The sequence below is a fragment of the Mauremys reevesii genome, linkage group 4 (assembly GCF_016161935.1).
Source record: "Mauremys reevesii isolate NIE-2019 linkage group 4, ASM1616193v1, whole genome shotgun sequence".
NCBI lineage: Eukaryota > Metazoa > Chordata > Testudines > Geoemydidae > Mauremys > Mauremys reevesii.
Window position 1 is genome coordinate 88,345,680 of NC_052626.1, and position 22,962 is coordinate 88,368,641.

Genomic DNA, 22,962 nt, shown 5'->3' on the forward strand with positions numbered 1-22,962 from the left:
GTAGGAGGTTTAGGGAAACCCAGAGCATGTGATTGCATTCCTGACTGTCTTGGCTAATAGCCATTGGTGGACCTATCCTCCAGGAACTCATCTAATTCTTTTTGAACCCTGTTATATTTTTGGCCTTTACAACATCCGCTGGTAACGAGTTCCCCAGGTTGACCATGAGTTTTGTGAAGAAGTACTTTCTTATGTTTGTTTTAAACCTGCCACCTATTAATTTCATTGGGTGACCTCTGGTTCTTGTGGTATGTGAAGGGGTAAATAACACTTTCTTATTCACTTTTTCCTCGCCATTCATGGTTTTGTAGCTCTCTATCGTATCCCCTTCAATCTCTTCTCCAATCAGAACAGTCCCAGTCTTTTTATTCTCTCCTCATATGGAAGTTGTTCCATTCCCCTAATCATTTTTGTTGCTCTTCTCTCTACTTTTTCCAATTCTAATATCTCTTTTTTGAGATGGGGCAACCAGAACTGTACACCGTATTCCAGATATGTGCATATCATGGATTTCTATAGTGGCATTATATTTCCTGTCTTCTTATATATCCCTTTCCTAATGATTCCTAACTTTCTCTTAGCTTTTTTGACTGCTGCTGCACATTAAGCAAATATTTTCAGAGACCTATCCAAGATGACTCCAACATTTCTTTCTTGAGCAGTAACAGCTAATTTAGAGCCCATCATTTTGTATGGATAGTTGGGATTATGTTTTCCAATGTGAATTATTTTGCATTTATCAACATTGAATTTCATCTGCCATTTTGTTTCCCAGTCACCCAGTTTTTGAGATTCCCTTTGCAACTCTTTGTATTCAGCTTTGGACTTAACTATCTTGAATAATTTTGTGTTGTCAGCAAACTTTGCCACCTTATTTTTTACCCTTTTTTCCAGATCATTTATGATTATGTTGAACAGCACTGGTCCTAGTACAGGTCTTTAAGGGACTCTGCTCTTTATCGCCTTCTATTGTGAAAACTGGCCATTTATTCCTACCCTTTGTTTCCTACCTTTTAACCACTTACTGATCCATGAGAGGACCTTCCCTCTTATCCCATGAATCCTTACTTTGTCTGAAAAGCCTTTGGTGAGGGACCTTCCAAAGGCTTTCTGAAAGTCTAAATACTTTATATCCACTGGATCACCCTTGTCCATGTGTTTATTGACATCCTCAAAGAATTCTAATAAATCGATGAGGCACAATTTCCCTTTACAAATGCCGTGTTGACTTTTCCACAACATACTGTGTTCATCTATGTGTCTGATAATTCTGTTCTTTACTATAGTTTCAACCATTTTGCCTCCTACTGAAATGAGGCTTACCAGCCTGTAATTACCAAGATCACTTCTGGAGTCTTTTTTAAAAATTGGCATCACATTAGCTATCCTCCAGTCATCTGGTACAGATACCTATTTAAGTGATAGGTTACGTACAACAGTGAATAGTTATGCAATTTTATATTTGAGCTCCTTCAAAACTCTTGGGTGAATACCATCTGGTCTGGTCCTGGTGACTTATTACTGTTTGATTAATTGATTTTTTCCAAAAGCTTCTCTCTTGATGCCTCAATCTGGGACAGTTCCTCAGATTTGTCAGCTAAAAGGAATGGCTCAGGTATGGGAATCTTGCTCATATCCCCTTCAGTGAACACCGAGGCAAAATATTCATTTAGCTTCTCTGCAATGGCTTTCTCTTTCTTAAGTGCTCCTTTAACATTTTGATCGTCCAGTGGCCCCAGTGATTGTTTGGCAATCTTCCTGTTTCTGATGTACTTAGAAAAAATTTTGTTGTTAGTTTCTGTCTTTTGCTAGTTGCACTTCAAATTCTTCTTTGACCTACATAAATATATTTTTATATGTGACTTGCCAGAAAATAGGTTCCTTTCTATTTTCCTCACTAGAATTTGATTTCCAATTTTTAAAGGATGTCTTTGTGTCTCTAAACACCTCTTTTATGCCATTGTTTAGCCACGTTGGCATTGTTGGCAGGGAGGAGGACACCCTGACATTAGCCCTCTTTTTTCCCGTCTTCACAGCAAGCAGGAGACTCCCGGGAGCAGCTCCAAGGCAGAGGGCAGGAGCAGCACATGGCAGTGGGGGGAGGGATAGCTGAACTGCCGGCAGCTGATAACCTGCTGGGCGGCTGCCGGGCAGGGAACTTTGGAGAGCAGGAAGCTGATGGAGGGCTGCCGGTCCACCCTGGTTCCAAGCCCCCACCAGCTAGCTCCAACGGGCTGCTCTTCCTGCAAGCAGTGGACAAACCAGGCGGCTGCCAAACAACGTTATAAGGGAGCATTGCAGAACTTTAAACAAGCATGTTCCCTAATTGATCAGCAACGTAACAATGAAACAATGTTAACCAGGATAACATTAAGTGAGGAGTTACTGTAATTAACATTTCAGGGAAAGCTCTTGGCTATGATGTCATATTATGAATGAAAGGGAAAAGGTTTGTAAGTTGCCTCACTTCTCCAAAACTCATTTTGTTAGCCAGGATATAGAAAGACGATTTCAACTGTGCCACATTTCCAACTTGACCAGTAGCTCAACATTTAAAAGAAAGTACAGGAATTTTTTTATTGTTTAAAACCTTAGTCAAAGCATTTGCAAATTGGCATGTTCACTATAGAATATTTGCTACATAAATGAAAATGTAAAGTTGGTGTAGAACTTAGCATCTCAGAGTGAAATGTCATGAGTGTTCTAGTTGTGAAAGGCAAATTTTAAATCACGAGACTAGCTTTTCAGAGTATTTGGCCTTTGGATGCAAATAAAAACAAATCAGTAACACGATGGAATCAACAGCCTGTGTACAGAATGACACTGAGAAATATTATTTTACTGTCTAGTGCCAAAGGAGAGCAGCTTATTATAAAAGGGAAGATATGCATAGAAGGGTATATAAACTAATACAGCTGTGAGCGCTTGTGGAAAAAAATCTGTTGAGCAGACATTCATTTTTTGAAACAGATTGCCAAACTTGCAAGCATAGAAACTAATAATATACACTACAGACAGCTTGTTAAGATAAATAGATTGAGCTTCTTTAGACTGTTACTATAAGCCAAGTTTCCCAATCCATTAATCATTCTCATGGCTCTTCTCTGAACCCTCTTTCTGAACATGGCCTAAGAGTTCAAAGCCAGAAACCCTTTGGGCTGAGCCTTGGGCAAGTGTACTCGTCCTCTCTAAATCTCTGTTTTCCCACCTCTAAATCAGAGATAATAATAGAGTAGTTAACTATCTTACAGAGATGTGAGAACTCATTTGTTAATATTGTCCAGTGCTCTGAAAATGTAAAACGTTAATACGTACTAAATCTTACTATTATGAAAATAAGAAATAAATTTCCAAAGTTTTACTGTTTAATTGCACCTGCAAAGAATGTGCACACAAAGAGATAGTTACCTGCATACATGAAGTCTGATGCAAACCACACTGACATCATTAGAAAGACCTGTTGATTTCACTTGGCTTTGGGTCAGGTAATGGTTACCATTTTCTGCATACATGTTCATAGTTTGCAGACATAGTGGAGCCACTGTGTTTTGAACATTTAACCCTGTATGAATACATTCTTTTGTTTTGTTTAGGAGAGACTTTAGCCTCAGAGACTGAAAACAGAAATTTAGGCAGATGGTGGCTGAACCTCACTTCCTCTCTCAACTGATACTCTTCATTTCTGATGATCGAGTAGCTGCACTCTCTCACTCTCACCCACACACACATATTATATTCAAGGTGACACCATCTTCTTGAGTGTCATTCAGCTGCCATCAAGTTGTAGTTAGCTATTAGTGGTTTCATCCCTAACTGAATGTCCAGTAATTTTGAGGGTGTAACTAGCCAGATCTTTACAAAAGAGGTTTTGCTAATGGATTGTGTCATAAATCATGGATGAAATCCACCCTGCACAGAGAAGGGCCAGCACAAAGCTTATGCACCACTTAAATCCCACTAAGACCCTCAACTTAATGTTTAAATGAGACTTAAGAGGCTCATAAGCTTTTTATTTGGCACTGGTGTAACTGCTGCTGGAGTACTGTCCAATTCTGGTATCCACAGTTCAAAAAGGTTGATAAATGAGAGGGTTCAGAGAAGAGCCACCAGAATGATTAAAGGATTAGAAAACGTGCCTTGTAGTGATAGACCAAAGAAGCTCAATCTATTTAGCTTAACAAAGAGAAGGTTAAGGGATGACTTGATCACAGTCTATAACAGTGGTGGGCAACCTGTCCACAGGCTGCTTGTGGCCTGTCAGGGTAATAAGCTGGCAGGCCGCAAGACAGTTTGTTTACATTGATCGTCCACAGGTACGGCCGCTTCCTGCAGCTCCCATTGGCCAGGAGCGGCAAACCGTGGCCACTGGGAGCGGTGGGCGGCTGTGCCTGTGGACGGTCAATGTAAAAAAACTGTCTCTTGGCCCACCAGCAGATTACTCTGATGGGCCATGTTCGGCCCACCACTGGTCTATATGTATCTACATGGGAAGAAATATTTGTTAATGGGCTCTACAATCTAGCAGAGAAAGGTATAACATGATCCAATATATGGAGGTTGAAGCTAGACAAATTCAGACTGGAAATAAGGTGTAATTCTTTTAACAGTGAGCATAATTAACCATTGGAAGAATTTACCCAGGGTCCTGGCGAATTGTCCATCACTGGCAATTTTTAAATCAAGATTGGATGGTTTTCTAAAAGATCTTCTCTAGTTCATAAGGAGTTATTTTGTGGAAGTTTTATGGCCTGTGTTATACAGAAGGTCAAACTAGATAATCACAATGATCCCTACTGGCCTTGGAATCTATGAATATATGCATAGGTCTTGCACTGGCCCTCTGCACAGAGGCAAAATTCACCCTAAATTACTTTAGGGTTTTAAGAAATTATCATTGTCATTTGTAAAATCTGAAAAATAGCTTTAAGTGTTTTAATATGGGTTTGTATGAAGTAAATGCATAGTAAATATTTAAGGAAATAGGTTAATGCATATGAATACAGTTCTTTGAATGATTGCTCATGTGTATTCCACAATAGGTGTGCGTGCTACCGGTGCCGGAAGTTTTTCCCCAGAAGTACCCGTAGGGGAGCACCCCAGCGACTCCTGGAGTGGCACCTCCATGGTGCAGTTTAGGGGCGCTGTGTGCTTCCCCCACCCTCAGTTCCTTCTTGCCGCCAGTGAAGGTGCTTTGGGACTGCTCTGCTCCAGCTTTGCTGTAGCTCATCTCCAAAAGTGCTTGTTTGTTCAGGGTATGGTACCTGTAGTTAGTTAGTTGTTTAGTTAGTTTAGTTTAGTTAGAGCGCCCAGGCCGAGGCATGACCCACACCCCGGGGTTTAAGTTCTGTGACACTTGTAGGCGATCGATGCCACTGAGTGATCCACACGTGTCTGCACTGTTTGGGGGAAATCCATCTGCAAGATTTGCAAGTCATTTAAGCCTCGGACCAAAAGAGAAAAGGACATTTGGCTCCAGGCTATTCTGATGGAGCCGGCACTGACCCTGGCTCCGGCGCACCACTCTGAGTCGGCACCGGGGTGTCGGTGCGTGGCGACCCTTCGGCGCCATCAGCTAGTCGGCACCGCTCCCAATCCACGGGGCAAGCCAAGAAGGCTAAAAAGAGGCCTTCTTTGCCGCGGCACTGGAGTTAACCCGGGACAGAGGCTAGACTCATGTTGGGCAGTCCTTGATCCCCACCGGCCTCTATGCCGCTGACTCAAGTCGAGCGGAGTAGCGCGGCCAATTCAGAGCAGGCCTCTCCAGATGTTCGGATGTCCTGCACGCCAGAGGCCCTGCAGGCAGCCTGGGATGTTATGTCCAGGCCGGTACCAGGAGCACCGCCAATGTCGGCCCCGTGCTCCAGATGCAAGCCGCCACTGGGATTTCTGCACTCGCCCACGGCTTGGTACCGGTCTTGGTCGAGGGAACATTCCCGACGCCGTTCGCCGCCCAGCGACTGTTCAAGGCAAAGTCCACGTGGATGGCCCTCGACACCCACCAGACTGTCTGGTTGGGTTCCGTCCGACCGAGACTCTCGGCACCGCTCAGCCTCGAGGAGCGAACACTGACAGGACCAAGGCAGATGTCGCCAAAGATCCTCGTCTCAGAGGGGTTATCACAGCTGGTCATGGCACAGACGTCGACATCATACCCGTTCGGCGTTCCGCTCCAGGACCCGGCCACTGCTCCGCCTCTGCAGCCTTGGGCGTCAATCGCTGGCGTCTCACCATCACAGGTGAGATCGCCCGTCATAGCCGATTATGGAGCAGCTGTTACCGACAGTACCGGTTCTCCATGTCGGGATCGCGGTCCAGTGGTTGGCATCACTCCCAGCACCACTGCTCCTCCCATTCCGGACAGCGGCAGGTCATATGTCAGCCCAGCCTCTCTTCGTAGTCCATCAATGTGCCAGGCAAGTCAAGCCGAACAACCAGCCCCGCCGGTGCCACAGCAGGTGCAGTGGCCAGCCCAATGGTACCAGTGGGCACCTTGGCACCCAACACAGCCCCAAATGGAGGCTCGGTGGCCAGAGCCTCAGAAGGACCATCGTCCTCCCTCTCCAGACCTCTGAGGACGGAGTCGGTGGGACGTACGTCCTCGGCACCGTGCCCGGAGACCGACCAGGTGGTGGACCTTCTGGTGCCGGTGGACACTGAAAGTACTGCACCGGCCTCCTCACCCTCCCTGGATGAGGCGATTACGGCCCTGCCTCCCTCCGTCCCACAGGAGGACTTTAGGGCCCAACAAAAACTCTTTAAAAGGGTGGCATCAAGCCTCCACCTCCAAGCAAAGGAGATGGAGGAGCCCTTGGTCTCACTATTTAATGTGCTGTCCTCCTCGGCACCAGGCAGGGTGGCCTTGCCTCTCCATGAAGGCGTGGCAAAAATTTCAAATGCCCTGTGGCAAACACCGGCGTCATTGGCCCCCATCTCTAAGAGAGTGGAACGCAAGTATTTTGTACCCACCAAGGGACATGATTACTTATACACCCACCCTGCTCCTAACTCCCTGGTGGTCAAGTTGGTCAACCACAGGGAGTGGCAGGGCCAGCCAGCCCCTACCCTGAAAAATAAAGATTCACGGAGGCTGGACTGTTTTGGAAGGAAAATGTATTCGTCCTCGAGCTTCCACTTATGGATGGTGAACCACCAGGCTCTTCGGGGCCTGTATGAGTTAAATCTGTGGGGCTCCAGGAGCATGACACGAAGGAGTTCAAAGCACTTGTGGAGGAGCGTACAGCGGCTGCCAGGGCAACCCTCCAAGCAGCTTCGGATGCAGCGAACACGGCCGTGCAGCCCATGACCTCCGCAGCGTCCATCAGAACAGCGTTGTGGCTCCTGCTCTCTGGGCTGTCCAGTGAGGCGCAGACCTCCCTGCAGGACCTCTCGTTTGACGGCAAAGCTCTGTTTGTGGAACAAACAGATACAAAGCTGCATGGCCTGAAAGACTCCCACACGACTATCCAGACTCTGGGTCTCTATATTCTGGCTCCAGCTAAACCTAAGTTCAAGCCACAGCAGACTCCCGCTCAGGCCACCCACCCAAAATATGAGGCTGCTTATAAGAAGTTGCAGGACAATAAGAGGCGCCCACAGAGGCAGTCTCAACCTGCCCCCCAACCTGGGTCCTCCAAGGGCAAACAGGCGGGGAAATTGCAGTTTTGATGGGACACCGGGGGGTGCCCTGCCAGTTCTCATCAGGGATCCACCCTTAATAAAACTTCCTTTCTCCAATCGGTTGTGTGCTTTCCTCCCGGAGTGGTCGCGGATGACCTCGGACCGATGGGTCCTCAACACCATCTCCTGGGGCTATACCCTCCAGTTTACTTCCACCCAGCCCAACCACCCCCCACCCCCGTCCCTCTTGGGGGACCCTTTGCATGAGGCTCTGCTCGAGCAGGAGGTGGGGCAGCTCCTGGCCCTAGGACCGGTGGAAGCGGTCCCGGGGGAGTTCAAAGGCAAGGGATACTACTCCCGCTGTTTCTTGATCCCGAAGGCCAAAGGGGGCTCAGGCCCATCTTGGACCTGCGAGGCCTGAACCAGTACATGGTGAAGCTCAAGTTCCGCATGGTCTCCCTGGCCTCCATCATCCCCTCCCTGGATTCCGGGGACTGGTACGCCACCCTCGAGCTGCAGAACGCGTACTTCCACATTCATATATTCGAGGGGCACAGACGCTTCCTCCATTTTGTTGTGGGGCAGGAACACTACCAATTTACGGTCCTCCTGTTTGGCCTGTCCACTGCCCCCAGGGTATTCACAAAATGTAGGTCAGTGGTAGCAGCCTACCTTAGGCGCTGGGGGGGTCCAGATCTTCCCCTATCTGGACGACTGGTTAGTCAAGGGCAGCTCCCGGTCGCAGGTGCGGGATCACGTGGTGCTCCTTCTGTCCACGTGCACCACTTTGGGCCTGTTGGTAAACAACACCAAGTCGACGTTAGTCCCGGTTCAGTGCATAGAGTTTATCTGGGCAGTCCTGGATGCCTCGTTGGCCAGAGCCTCCCTCCACCAGACAGGTTCAAGGCCCTGAAGGGGCTCATCGACCCAGTCACAAGGTTTCCGATGATAATAGCCAGAGCATGCCTCCAGCTCTTGGGTTATATGTTGGAGTGCACGTATGTGGTCCGTCACACCAGACTCAGGATGAGGCCCCTCCAGCTCTGGTTGGCCTCGGAGTTCTCTAAGGCCAGGGACAGGATGGACAAAATCCTCATGGTACCCGAACCAGTGATCGCCTCCCTTCAGTGGTGGTCCTCCCCAAGAAACATGCTTCAAGGAGTCTCGTTCAGTGGCAGGGCCCCATCGCTGGAACTGGTGTCCAATGCGTAGGACCTGGGATGGGGGGCCCATGTGGGGAACGTTCAGACCCACAGTCTGTGGTTGGCTCGGGATCTGACCCTCCACATAAACGTCAAGGAACTCAGGGTGGTACGGCTGGCATGCACACCTGGAGGGCAGGGTGGTCAGGGTCTTCACGGACAACATGACCTTGATGTTTTACCTCAACAGGCAAGGCAGGGCCCTATCCTCTGCCCTCTGCCGTGAAGCCCTCAAGCTGTGGGATTTTTGTATAGCCCACAACATCTGCCTACAGGCCTTCCATCTGCCAGGTGCCTGGAACACACGGGCGGATCACTTGTGCTGAGAGGAGAAGTCCCTGCTCAAGTGGTCTCTCCACCCAGAGGTGATGCACAGACTTTTCCAAGTGTGGGGAACTCCCCAGATGGACCTATTCACGACTCAGCAGAACCATCGCTGTCCCCAGTTCTGCTCCGGGAGGGCTGGGATGGGATGCTATCTCTGATGCCTTCCTCTTGTCCTGGTCAGGCCAGTTTCTCTATGCCTTTCCCTCATTCCCACTGATCGGCAAGGTCCTGGAAAAGATAAAGACGGACAAGACCTGGGTCCTTCTGATTGCCCCGGCATGGCCCAGGCAGCATTGGTACAGGACCCTCATGGGCCTGGCAGTTGCCTCGCCATGGCCGTTGTGGTCCTGCCCGGACCTGCTCTCCCAGTACCAGAGCCACCGCCTCCACCCCAACCTAGCGGCACCCCACCTCATGGTGTGGCTGCTCAGTGGTTAGGTAGGGAGGAAAGGATGTGCTCAGAAGGGGTTCAATATGTCCTCCTCCTAGAAAGCAGGCAACCTTCCACACACCGAGCCTACTTGGAAAAGTGGGGTCTCGGTTTTCCAGATGGGCAGACGAGTGGGGAGTTTCCCCAGTCACCACCCCGATCCAGCTTATTCTGGACTATCTCCTTCACCTTAGAGCCCAGGGCCTGGTGCCCTCGTCAGTCAAGGTGCACCTGGCAGCCATATCGGCCTTCCATCCTCCAGTGCAGGGCCACACGGTATTCTCCCATGCTATGACTGGCCAATTCCTTAAGAGGTTGGATCGTCTCTTCCCATATGTTAGGCCCCCAGTCCCGCAGTGGGACCTAAACCTGGTGTTGGCCCATCTCACGGGGCCCCCGTTTGAGCCGCTAGCCACATGCTTCTGGTCAGACCTCTCGTGGCCTTCCTGGTTGCAATCACATCTGCCAGGTGGGTCTAGGAGTTCAGGGCCCTGACCTCCGAGGCCCCATACACAGTGTTTCATAAGGATAAGGTCCAGCTCTGCCCACACTTTTCGTTCCTCTCACCTATTGCATGGGTCAGGACATTTTTCTACTGGTCCTCTGCCCCAAACCCCATGAATCCAGTGAGGAGCGCCATCTCCACACGCTGGATGTGAGACGGACTCTGGCTTTCTACCTGGAGCGGACTAAGCCATTCGGAAAGTCCTCACAACTGTTCATCACCTGGCCAAGCGCATGAAAGGTTGGCCGATCTTCACTCAACTGGATCACTTTGTTGACTATACCTGTTATGACATGGCAGGAATCGCTCTGCCACCAATTGTGAAGGTGCACCCGACTCGGGCACAAGCCTTGTCGGCTGCCTTTTTGGCCCACGTCTTCATCCAGGACATTTGTAGGGCTTCCATGTGGTCTTCAGTTCACATGTTCACCTCGCACTATGCGATCATCTCCCAAACCAGAGAGGACGCCGGGTTTGGCAGGACTGTGCTCCGTCCTGAGAATTTGTGAACTCCTACCCACTTCCAATGGACATAGCTTGGAATCACCTATTGTGGAATACACATGGGCAATCACTTGAAGAAAAAGAGTTACCTTTTCCATAATTGGTGTTCTTCAAGATGTGTTGCTCACATCTATTCCACATCCCGCCCTCCTACCCCTCTGTCAGAGTTGTCTGGTAAGAAGGAATTGAGGGTGGGGGGAGTGCACAGTGCAGTACCCCTTATACCATGCCATGGAGGCGCCACTCCAAGGGTTGCTGGGGCGCTCCCCTAGGGGAAAAACTTCCGGCACCGGTGCACGTGGCGAGCATGCACACCTATTGTGGAATAGACATGAGCAACATATCTCGAAGAACAGCAGTTACAGAAAAGGTAACTGTTTTTTATGTAGTTATTATGTTTGTTAGGCTATATAATGTAGCACATTAAAGTCTTTTTCAAGATTTTTATAACAATTTTAGCCTGTTCTCAGATTTTTATATGTCAATTGTAGTTGGAATTCATTGAAAAGATCATAGAATAGAGGGGGACTTAATATTCAGTTACACTTACTCATTTATCTCCTGAGGATTTTTCTGGCTACATTTAGCATCTTTCCCCCCAGTTTTAATGCGTTTCATTTTGAGACATGAATTATTAGGAAATTTCAGCATCTGGTGTTGGCATTTCTATATGCAGCCCAACTGCACATTTTTTAGTAAGAACCTATTGAACAAGCAGTTCTTAGCAAAAGACTTAGCGAAAGACTTTGCAATCAATTTCTTAGACCCTAACAAAGAAGTTCAATTAGTGCTTATGTGCAATGTTGAGGGTTTTTAAAAAAACTGTAATAAAATAATAATTCCTAATAATTCCTTGTTATTTTAATGGCACTCAAATCCAATGGTCTAACAAACACTAGAAACAAACTATACATTTCAGATTGGCAGCCTTGCTAAATAAATATCCCAACCAGTTTACAGGTTCTCCCAATAACAGAACAACAGTAAATGCAGCTCCCACAAATGAAGAAAGAAGCACAAGTCTTTAATCTTGCCCAGATGTCCTTTTGGAGCACAGAAACCATGTACATTTATTTTTATTTATCATCACCCATTTTTAAAGGAGTCCTTAACAAAATATTTAGGGTTAATGTATGTTTTATGTACTGCGTGCTGGGTAATAACTTGAGAGGACTCCCTGTTTCTAAAACTAAACTGACTATTAGGATAACTATTTACAGAGATGCCGCGGTCTGCATGCCAGCCATGGGCGCATAGACTGGCTTCCTGGTGCATCTTCCAAACTGTTCTTTTTTCTTCAACTCGTGCTGCTCCCTCCAAGTTCTATGTATGTCGCTATACCATATAGGGTTCCATTCACTCTCTGATATTCTGGATGAGTGGATCAGACAAATTGCACTCCCTAGATACTGCAGCTATAAAGCAGAAGATGATTGGCTAAGAATTGGGGTTTCCTGCTTCAGTCAGTTGAGAAAGCTTGGACAAATAGATACATAAGAGATTCCTGGGGTAGCTGAAACGGAACTACACCAATGCAAAGTACCGTATATACTCGTTCATTAGCCCGTTCGTTTATAAGACGACCCCCACAAGATGGTTAGGTAAAAATAGCAAAAACTGTATGACCCTTTCATTAGCCAACCCTATATTTCAGGGGTTGGAAAACTTTGGCTCCCAGCCCGTCAGGGTAAGCTGCTGGCAGATTGAGACATTTTGTTTACCTGGAGCGTCTGCAGGCACGGAGCCCCTCAGCTTCCAGTGTCCGCAGTTTGCTGTTCCCAGCCAATGGGAGCGGCGAACCACAGCTACAGGGAGCTGAGAGGCTCCATGCCTGCGGACACTGCAGGTAAACAAAATGACAATGTATTAGATATTCAATTCAATGATTCCAGAGAGTTTAAAATCATCACATTTTGGTGTAGACCCGTTTATAGGCTGACCCCCGCTCTTTACCAAAAATATTCGGCTTATGAACGAGTATATACATAGGTACTTTTCAGAGTGTGCCAACATAGGGAATTACAGCGCAACACATTAGAGCACTTCACAAATTATGCCTCTTTGTGTGGTTTGCCACCATTTAGACAAGCCCGTAGTCTCTCTAGTACCTCTTATAAAGCCAGAAACTCACTTTGTTATTTTCCTCTGAGTCAAATATTTTCAAACATATATTTTATTATGCTTTCAGTGGCTAGAGAACCCCAGCCTCATGCTGAGTTTTCCCATTTCAGATACAAAAACGTGGTATATTTTCGCTAAACTGGGCTTGGGTTCCAGGACCTTTTAATTATTGTGGCCTGACTTTCAGTATGGTTGCAGATTTCAGTGCCAGTGATTCCCAGTCACAGCTAACAGGCTAGCTTCTCATCTCAGGTGGGCGGTATGTATTGCTGTGTAATACACACGATTGTTGTACCTGCACAGTGCTTGATTTTCTGCCATGCAGGCTGTGCAACTGAAGTTGGAATCTGACCTTTGTTACCTTTGTTACTGATCCATAGAGCATTCCCAGCCCATTTTGTTCTCTGTTGAGGGATCGGAGTCCACATTTTCCTCCCTTACCACTTGCACCAGCACTCTCATCAGACAGCAACTCTCCCTGTGACTGAGTTCTACCTCTTTATCAATGTTAAGGTCTAATTTCCTAACTCCTGTGCATTACATTTTCAAGCTGGACAGTGCATTAATGTAGCTTTTTGCATTTAATCAATATTTGGCTGTAAGTTAGTAACTTGATCTTTGATAGAATCTCCTTACATGGAAGGAATGTTCCAGTGGATTAACTCTCATAGCACTACCTTTTTTAACAGAATGAAAGTGCCTTTTTGTAAAATGTCACAGTAATTCTATAATATATTTTTATTTCACCAGAGGTATATATTTTCTCAGAAGCAAGAGCATTACAGTAGATTAAAGTGCTTTGGAGCCATTAAATTGCTCTGGAGCCTACCACGACAAAGCTACCCTCAACACTAATGACAAGGATGATATAACACATTTTTTTTTTGGCCTTAAAATTAGTAACTGTGCAAATGTGGTTGAGGTCTTCATATTTTAGAACTGAAGTCACATGTGATGAATACTTACTATACCATATAATTAAATGAATTTCCCCATGAGAGTTAAACACATTTGTTAATATTATTCTGGGTTTTTTTCCCAGCAATTTTATAAATCTGCCTTTAGATTTTTTGGCATACCTATACTTAAAAATCCTTGTCCCAAAGCAAAAGTTCTTGTATACAATATATAAATCATTTTGAACTGTGTTTTCAAGTTTAGCCTGGGCATTTTATAAAAAATAAGCATTATCTCTATATTTCAAATGGCTTGTGTTTTGTATATTTAGTCTGCAGTAATTCACAAGGGGAAATGAGTTTTCATATTTTTCTTTTTAAATCATGTCTTCTTCAGTGATTACAAGGACTGCATATGTTGACTTACACTTCCCAGACAAATGTCTGGATCTATATTACACGTTTGCCATGAACTGTATTCAATTGTATGAACTTTGTGCAAACCAGAACATGTGGTTTTTGGCCTTAGACTTTTCTGCATGGTGTGTCATTTGAAACATATTTTGACTGCATTGCAATGTGATGTCTGTTTGTCTTTGTACTCAACCACCTTACAATATATAATTTGTCGCTGTTGTCAGCAAGACTCATGCTGATTTTAGTTCATCCATCTTGAAATTTAATAAAAATGTAGAGGAAAAATAATGGGACTAGCTCTCAGAAAGTACAAAAGGAACGGCAAGAAATTATATCTTGACGTCTTTCATCCAGAGATTTTTCTTTTAAGGGAATATGAGAAAGGCCATGTTGTAAAGGGTACTCTGTATCTGACATTTCCCCTGTCATTTAAAGGCTTAAAATTCATTGAAAAAGAAATGCAACTTACAATGCTTCCACTCTTTCTTTTGGGGAAATGGAAATGACAAAATTGAACAAAACGTGCCAAAAATGCTGTCCTCTCGTACACCTTTGCAACCCCAGTAGGTGCTATGCTGATTTACACCAGCTGAGGTCCTGTCCTTCCACTGAATGCTGGCACAATACTTTTCTCAGAGCTTTTACTAGAAAAGCAAAGGCAATACCCTCAGAGGTATAGCACGGGGGGCAACTTATCTGGCCTATTCCGCATACACTAGCATCATTTTTGAAGTGACTGCTTCCGTTGCACAGTTGCTGAAATGGCCAGTTTAGTGCTGTGAGGGGCACTGGTGACTCATTGTTCCCTTCTCATTATAACAATAATTCTGTATCCAGCAATTTTTAATAGCTCTTTTGTATTGAGATTTCATAGTTTCATTGTACGTTTCTGGCTTAAATGGCAGACGGCTTTAACGTGTTTCCTCTTTTTTTTTTCTTTCATTGTAAAGCCCTACTTGGCAAGTGGAAGACAAAATGGATGCTAATAATGTGGCTTACACATCTGGGAAGCTAAGTTTTCACACTGATTACCCTGTTCTGCAACATCCACCGGGGGTAAGGGGAACCTACTGACTTTTCCACAAAGCAAGGGGGAAAATCTCATTGTTCCTATAGTTTGAAAAAGCGACAGGTAATGTGTCTGCTGAACAAAACTTAGATATATGTAAAATTGATGTATTTCCTTTTTTTTAAAGTTCATCAATCCTTAGGATGAATTATGATTATCTAGTCTGAATTCCCATATAACAGGCCATAGAATTACACCAGTAATTCCTACAATGGAGCGAATTATTCTTTCCTGCTATATGAGTGACCACTATCAAACCCAATAACTTGTGGCTGAACTAGAGGATATCTTTTTAGAAAGACATCTGGTCTTGATTTAAATACTCCAAATGATGGGTAATTCACCACTTCCTTTAGTTAGCTGCTCTAATGCTTAATCACCCTCACTGAAATTAAAAATTGCATCTTATATCCAATTTGAATTTAATTGCAGCTTCTAGCCATTGGCTTTATTTATGCAGTTGTCTGCTAAATGAAAAGGTTCCCTCATACCAGATACATTCTCTGTGGTATTTATGGACTGGGATCAAGTCACCTCATCACTTTCTCTAGAAGTTGAAAATAATTTAAAATAATATTTAAGGAAAACTTGTTCCTAAATTGTACTGAATGAGATGGCACAGGGAGGATCAAGTAAAATCAATAGCAGTGATGTTTACTTCCATGCATTGTCAGTCATTAATTTTCTTTCAGCATCAAATGTTTATAATGGGAAAAATTGCTGCTCCAGTCTGCTGGAATTCTTTGAGTCAACAAACTAGTAGATGAAGGAGAACTGGTGGATATAATTTATTTGGACTTTAATAAAACTTTGACAAAGTCTCTTACAGGAAGCTATTAAGGAAATTAGCTAGTCATGGGGTGAACGTAAAGTTCTGTGTCATGGATTAGAAGTTGGCTGAGACAGAAAAGAGCAGGGATAAATAGTCAGTTTTCCATGTAGCAAAAGGTGAGCCATCGACCTATAATAGTGCTAATGTTGTGTAAAATATTCATTAATGATCTAGAAAAGACAGTGAACAGTAAGAAGAGACCACATGATTTAAGTAAATCAAGATTAGGGAAGAATGTGAGGTACTCCAGAGTGGCCTAACAAAACCAGCTGACTGGGCAGCAAGGATGGCAAATGAAATTCACTTTTGACAAATGGAAGGTTGTGCACATTGGAAGAAAACATTTGAAATACTCATACTACCGGGGACTGAATTAACTGTAATTACCTAGTAAAAATATCAGGGAACCACCACAGACAGCTAAAGGAAAACCTCTGTGTAATGTGCAAGTCAAAAAGAGCAAACTGCATATTAGGATGCAGTATGTTGCACAAAAATGATATTGACTATATTACAGCGTCATTAGCCAGTTCAGTAGGGTTCCTTACTTCGAATGCTGTGTCCATTTCTGACCACCTTATCTGAAAAATAATATAACAAAAACAGAAGTTCAGAGATTGGGAAAGAAAACCATTACAGGCCTGAGGATACTTCCACATGAGGAGAGATTGAAAAGATTAAAACTAATGGGAACTGGGCATAGCTTAGGCAGCTTTGAAAATGTTATTCTAGGTGTGTTTAATTCAGAGAGGAGACAAACAGGAGAAATGATCAAGATATAAAACTTATGAGTGAGAGAAGGTAAATTGACACTTCTGTTTACTTAAGCATAATGCAAGGACAAGGGGACATCCCGTGAAACTGGATGGCAACAACTTTAATAACAGGAAAAAACATTTTTACCCAGTTAACCTGTGGAACTCTGAGTCACCATGACCACACAACATGATTCACATAATTCACAACAGACCTGAAAGAGAGTACCACAAAGATACTACAGCAAACATTTGTACCTTCAAATTTCATACTTGCCATTTCCCCCCCCCTTTCCCCCCCCCCCCGGATTGAAGTAATCATTTTGTGATGAAATGAACAGGCCAGCATGATCTATTTCTGAAGAGGTGCCAGATCTTTCACATTAATGTGTTACCTGCTGAAAATTCATTTAGATGCCGTTGGTTAATGTGGAACAGGAATAGAGTGGTAGTTCATTAATAGGAAACAGATGTGCCTTAGCTCACTATCTTATCTGTGCCAAACCACAAAATCACGTACTGCCATAAAACATTAAAAAAAAAAGCACAACCTGTTCAATTCTGAAACCCTAGTTTAAAATAAAAATTGTTTTTAAGCACATTGGAAACAAATTTGCCATCTAGGCTCACAATGCATGATGGGGCTAATTTCCTAATTATTATACAGTATCTGAGTACTTTAACAAGATGTATCTAAAACAGAAAGTGTGGCCCTAAATGGATGATGATTAATTTTTAGAAGTCACCTATAAAAATATCTGAGGATTTTTCCAAAGTTTTGATCTCATTCACATGATATCCTGTTAAAGATGAGTACTAGTTTTGGTTGGAGTTTCCATCTCTCTAGACTGGAAAGCGAATGTCTCATTTTGCATCCCTTGGAGTTTTGTCATAGGGTCTATGGTCTAGACTGTCACAGTCCTTCCCTGGCCATATATGCCCCTGTTTGCTCATGGAGAGATTGCAATTGGTGAGAGAAGAAGCTGCTTTCCTACTACTCCCTGCTGTGAGCAAATGGGTATCCTGTCTCCTGCACACCTCTACCAGCTATTCTGGACCTCTCTACCAGCTATTCTGGACCTTTCTGTCCAGAATAGCTGGTCTGGGATATGGAGTGGGAGCAAGCTCTTCTGTGAAAAGGATTAAGTAATATACTCCGTCTCCAGCGCACGGAAGGAACAGGGAACGAATTGTGAGTCCCTGAACCACATTTGTGCCTGGGCCAGTGCAGCTATACACCATCCCTTATCTAGGGCAGGTTGTATTTAGAATCTAAACTTCATTTCATTTGCGGTTATGTTGATTGATTCTTCTTCTGCCTCAACAGTTACCCCTGTTTCTCCCTATAATCACTGCCATATTAGCTGCCCCTGTAGTATGGGGTGATGTAACAATACCTGAATCCATTCCTTCCCCTTGCTTCTCTGTCTTACTTCCCATTTTCTTCAGCTCTAACTCAGTTCCATTACGTGGGTGCAGTCCTCAATGACTTCAGTGAAAGTTGCATTCATTTAAATGATGGTCCAGTTCTGTGTTTAGTTACACTGATGTAAACTGCATAAGTGGACCTGATGCTGCTCTCCTTGATGTCACTGGAAGTCTGCCATTAACATCAGTAGGAGCAATACTGGGCCCACTAGAGTTATCCTAGATTTACATTCTTGCAACTGTGAGCAGAATTTGGCCCTTCAACTCCATCTTGTCCAGTTTTTTGAGAACTCTGAGCACAACATAAACAGAAGCGTATGTTTCCTGAGGGTCCATTATTGCTGTAGATATCTTAGACCTTCAGTCCTCAGTGAGCCAGTGACACATACTGACATCCTTGGTGAGCACATTTTTCACACCTAATTATGTCATTTCTGCAAGTGGAAAATAATTCCCTATATTTAGAGAGGCTGTAATGACCACAGTGTGTTTTAAAATTATCTGGCAATCATCACCAGTTGTACCAGCCTGACTCAGGCCCGAAGAAAATTACGGAACCAGAGCTTTGTGATTTAGGCCTAATTCACCACCTTGTTACTTAAGTTTTACCCCATTGTGACAGTAGACTCAGACTGGTGTGAAACTGGTAATACAATGGGGACACAGGTCCTTTAGTCTTTTTAGGATATTTTTTAAATGACAGGGCAGATGAGCGAACTGATAATGAATTATTAAATATTCAGGCTGTTTCTTCCTGTAATGAGGTGTTATTTGTTACAGATTCAGTTTCTTCATTGTATAAAACAAGCAGCTACTGGAGGTGAAAGTGAAGTTGTAGATGGATTTCATGTATCCAACAAGCTGAAGGAGCAAAATCCTCAAGCCTTTCAGATCCTCTCCTCCACCCTTGTAGACTTCACGGATGTTGGGGTCGACTACTGTGATTTCACTATGCAGTCTAAACAGAGGATTATAGAGTGAGTAATAGTCAAGGGTGTGATTATATCTAACAGAATCCCAGTAGTAACTCATACCATATTGCTGGTTCACCAGGAATTACAGGGTTGCACCTAGTGCTTAATTTGTCCCTAGGCTTGCCAGGACTGAGCCCCAGTACCTCTAGGCTTGGCAGTTCATAGCCCTGGCACCTCTGGGCTTGCTGAATTAGTTATGAATGTAAAAAAATTGTTTGAGCCCCAGCACCTCTTTCATTATAAATTAAGTACCGGTTGCACAGCAACAGTTTGCTTGAATGAAAAAGTTCTATTTGCATCTTTCATTGTTTCTCTTGCAGAAAGATGTTAGAGGGTCTATGCCTGCCACCTTGTGGGAAAACAGTGTTTCAATTTTGTCTTTACTTAGGGCTGGTCTACACTAAGGGGAAAAATCGATATAAGATACGCAACTTCAGCTACGTGAATAACGTAGCTGAAGTCGAAGTATCTTATATCGATAACTTACCCGTCCTCACGGCGCGGGATCAATGTCCGGGGCTCTCCATATCGACGCCGCCACCGCCGTTCGGGGCGGTGGAGTTCCGGAATCGATAGAAGCGCGTTCGGGGATCGATATATCGCGTCTAGATGAGACGCGATATATCGATCCCTGAAAAATCGATCGCTACCCGCCGATACGGCGGGTAGTGTAGACGTAGCCTTATTGTGTCTTATCAACTGAATTATACTATAATGTGTCAGTTATTCTTTATTATTTTTATTATTGAATTTATCATTGTCTCAACTTTCCTTACTCATTCTTTCCACCCTCCAGGAACTCAAAGCAACCATACTAACCTTATCTTAATATCCTTCAGTTGATCTTCTATCTAAATTCTATATGAAGTGTGCACCAATGCTGGGATGCTGCCATGTTATGAAGCTCCTAGATAGAAAAAACTCCTATGTTACATAGAGGCTGTCTTGCTGTATTATCATCTTCTTTTAATCTTGTTACATGACAAGGAGGTCAGGTTAGATGTCATAATGGTCCCTTCTGCTGTAAAAATATATTCATCAAAACACACACATTTATATTATATATTATATATTATATTATATTATATTATATTATATATATATAGTGTGTTGATTTTTTTATATAGGCAGAATAAGGGTGGGATTTTCAAAAATGCCAAAATATTTAGGAGCTCAAGTCCCTTTGATTATTAATCTTGCCAAACCCTGACCCATTGATGAACTTGAAAGCAGGAGTCTGATATGCAATAATGTACAACACTTTGTCATAGCATGGCACTTCATTGTTGAACTGTGCTGTAACAGCCAGCAACTGAAAGGGGAAAGTGAACCCGTCCTTACCGTAACAAAAATATGCTAAAAAGTTGAGTGGCATGATAATACATTTTTCTTTCTCTCAGTGTAGATTACAGAGGCCAGGTGGTTCGTATCAATTATAATAATGCAACAAGAGACACAGTTTTTGACATACCTGCTGAAAAAGTACAGCCATTTTATGCAGCTCTGAAGGAGTTTGTTGATCTATTGAACAGCCCGGAACATAAGTTTACCTACAAGATGAAACCAGGTCAGTGATTAAGTTGCTTCTGCTTATAGTAATTGGAAGATTTTTTTCATGCTTTTGCCTAAGAACAAAATCCTAAACATTTGAACATGTTAGTACAATTCTGATACAAAAAGGGAATCTCAGTCCCCTCTGAGTGCCCAACATGAAACACTTGGGGCCAGATTTTGAGAAGTCCAGAGCACTCATGACTGCAGCTGAAATCAATTGGAGCTGTTTTGAACATGTAAAGTGCTATACAAATGCTAAGTTTTCTGGAAAATTAGGTCTGAGGTGTATGAAGTTGGGCATCCAGAATCAGTGGACACTTTAGACAGTTTTACCTTTAATTTCTGTGTGCCTCAGTTCCCCATTTGTAGAAACAGGGGTGTTGTAAAGACACATTCACTACTAGGTATGAAGCTTTCAGATACTATGGTGAGAGCATCATAGAAACCACAGGAGGAAATTAATTACTCTGTATTTGGAGCCGGGTTTAAATAGTGTGCAGTAAATAATTCATGGGGCCCAGGCTGAATAATGAGGATAACAGAAATCATTGAATAGCTGCGCATTAAGTGAGCACGTTCCTTCCGTGTACTGTATGAGACAGGGGTCTTGTGGAAAAAAGTAGTATGTGATCACTTAATTAAGGACTGTGGCTGTGTCTGCACTTGGAGCTGAGAGTGCGAATCCCAGTTCCCATACACTTACTTGCACTAGCTCTCACCCAGCCAGCACACTAAAAATAGTAGTGTAGCTGCAGTAGAATGGGCAGCAGCAAGCAGTGGCACAGACTAGCTACCCTAAGTACGTACCCAGGGGGTTCCAGTCAAGTTTGTACTCAAGGTGACTAATCTGTTCCTGCCGCTTGCTTCAGTCTTTACTACCATGATTACTCTACTATTTTTAGTACACTAGTGCAATGAGAGTAAGGCCTGGTCTACACTAAGGGGGGGAGTCGAACTAAGGTACGCGACTTTAGCTACGCGAATAGCGTAGCTGAAGTCGAAGTACCTTAGTTCGGGCTACTCACCCGTCCAGACGCCGCGGGATCGAAGTCCGCGGCTCCAAGGTCGACTCCGCCACCGCCGTTCGCGGTGGTGGAGTTCCGGAGTCGACCGGAGCGCGTGGGGAGTTCGAACTATCGCGTCTTGATTAGACGCGATAGTTCGAACTCGGAGAAGTCGAACTCTCCGCGTCGACCCGCGCGGTAAGTATAGACCTACCCCTAGTGTGAGTATGGCTACGTGAGCTGAGAATCACACCCCTAGTTCCAAGTATAGACATAACCTGTATTGTAATCCATACACACAAGAGGACTGAATTAAGGCTGCAAGGGTTAGCTACATTCTAGCATTTCTTAACTTTTAAACGCTTGATTTTGTAACCTTAATGTCCTTCTAATGTAGTTAGGTATATTACACACACAAAATATGGGCTATTTTGAGCATGTTGGCTGAAAATTACTGTGGTGCACGGTGCCTGTGCAAAGACGTGCCATACTAATGTGTCACAGTAGGTTTGTGCAGCAGGGCCAGGGGCGGCTCTAGAAATCGGGCTGCCCCAAGCAGCGCGGAGCGCTGCGCCGCCCTTCCCCGGTCCCGCGGCGGGTCCCCTCTTCCCGCGGCTCCGGTTGAGCTCCTGCCGGCATGCCTGCGGCAGGTCCACCGGAGCCCGGGACGAGCGGACCTGCCGCAGTCGCGCCTGCGGAGCTCAACCGAGCCGCGGGAAGACGGGACCCGCCGCAGTCGTGCCTGCGGCAGGTCCGCTCGTCCCGGGCTCCGGTGGACCTGCCGCAGGCATGCCGGCGGGAGCTCCACCGGAGCCAAATGCCGCCCCCCCGGGAAACGGCCGCCCCAAGCGCCTGCTTGGCGCGCTGGTGTCTAGAGCCGCCCCTGAGCAGGGCTACATATGTGGGCCAGGGGATCCATTATTACGTGTCTCCAGTGGCACTGTTGCCCCACGCAAGCAGAGTGGAGGTGCTGGATCACACACTCTTCCAGCCCATAGGCTGTAGTAATAGCTGCCGGGGGTGGGTGCACTGCAGACCCGCACCTTGCCTCTGGGTTGTGGGTGGATTTTACTTGCTAGCCCCCATGCTCATCACCTGCACAGAGCTTTTTGTCAAGATCATCGTATGTGGAGCCATGACTGAGAGGGGAGCCGTGAGTGCTATTTCAGCCACTTTCCCAAGGTAGCTCCCAAGGCTGGAGACAGCCTTGGACACATGGGAAGTTTATTAGTCCGTCCCCTGTGCTGGCTGTAACAGAGAATAAGGCTCTGCCCTAGCCCACTGCACCTGAGGGAATAAAATTCACACATCTCCTGGGAGGTTGCTG

General features: G+C 44.9%; 1 protein-coding gene across 4 annotated transcripts in view; it reads left to right on the forward strand.

Moving 5' to 3' along the window:
• Positions 1–22,962, forward strand: part of BBOX1 (gamma-butyrobetaine hydroxylase 1) — an 81,876-nt gene that overhangs the window by 55,051 nt on the left and 3,863 nt on the right. For all 4 annotated transcript variants that reach the window (XM_039533202.1, XM_039533203.1, XM_039533201.1 and 1 more), the window contains 3 exons: positions 14,970–15,075; positions 18,884–19,080; positions 20,478–20,644. In XM_039533202.1, the coding sequence (XP_039389136.1) occupies positions 14,970–15,075; positions 18,884–19,080; positions 20,478–20,644 (470 nt within the window). The remainder of the gene's footprint in view (positions 1–14,969; positions 15,076–18,883; positions 19,081–20,477; positions 20,645–22,962) is intronic.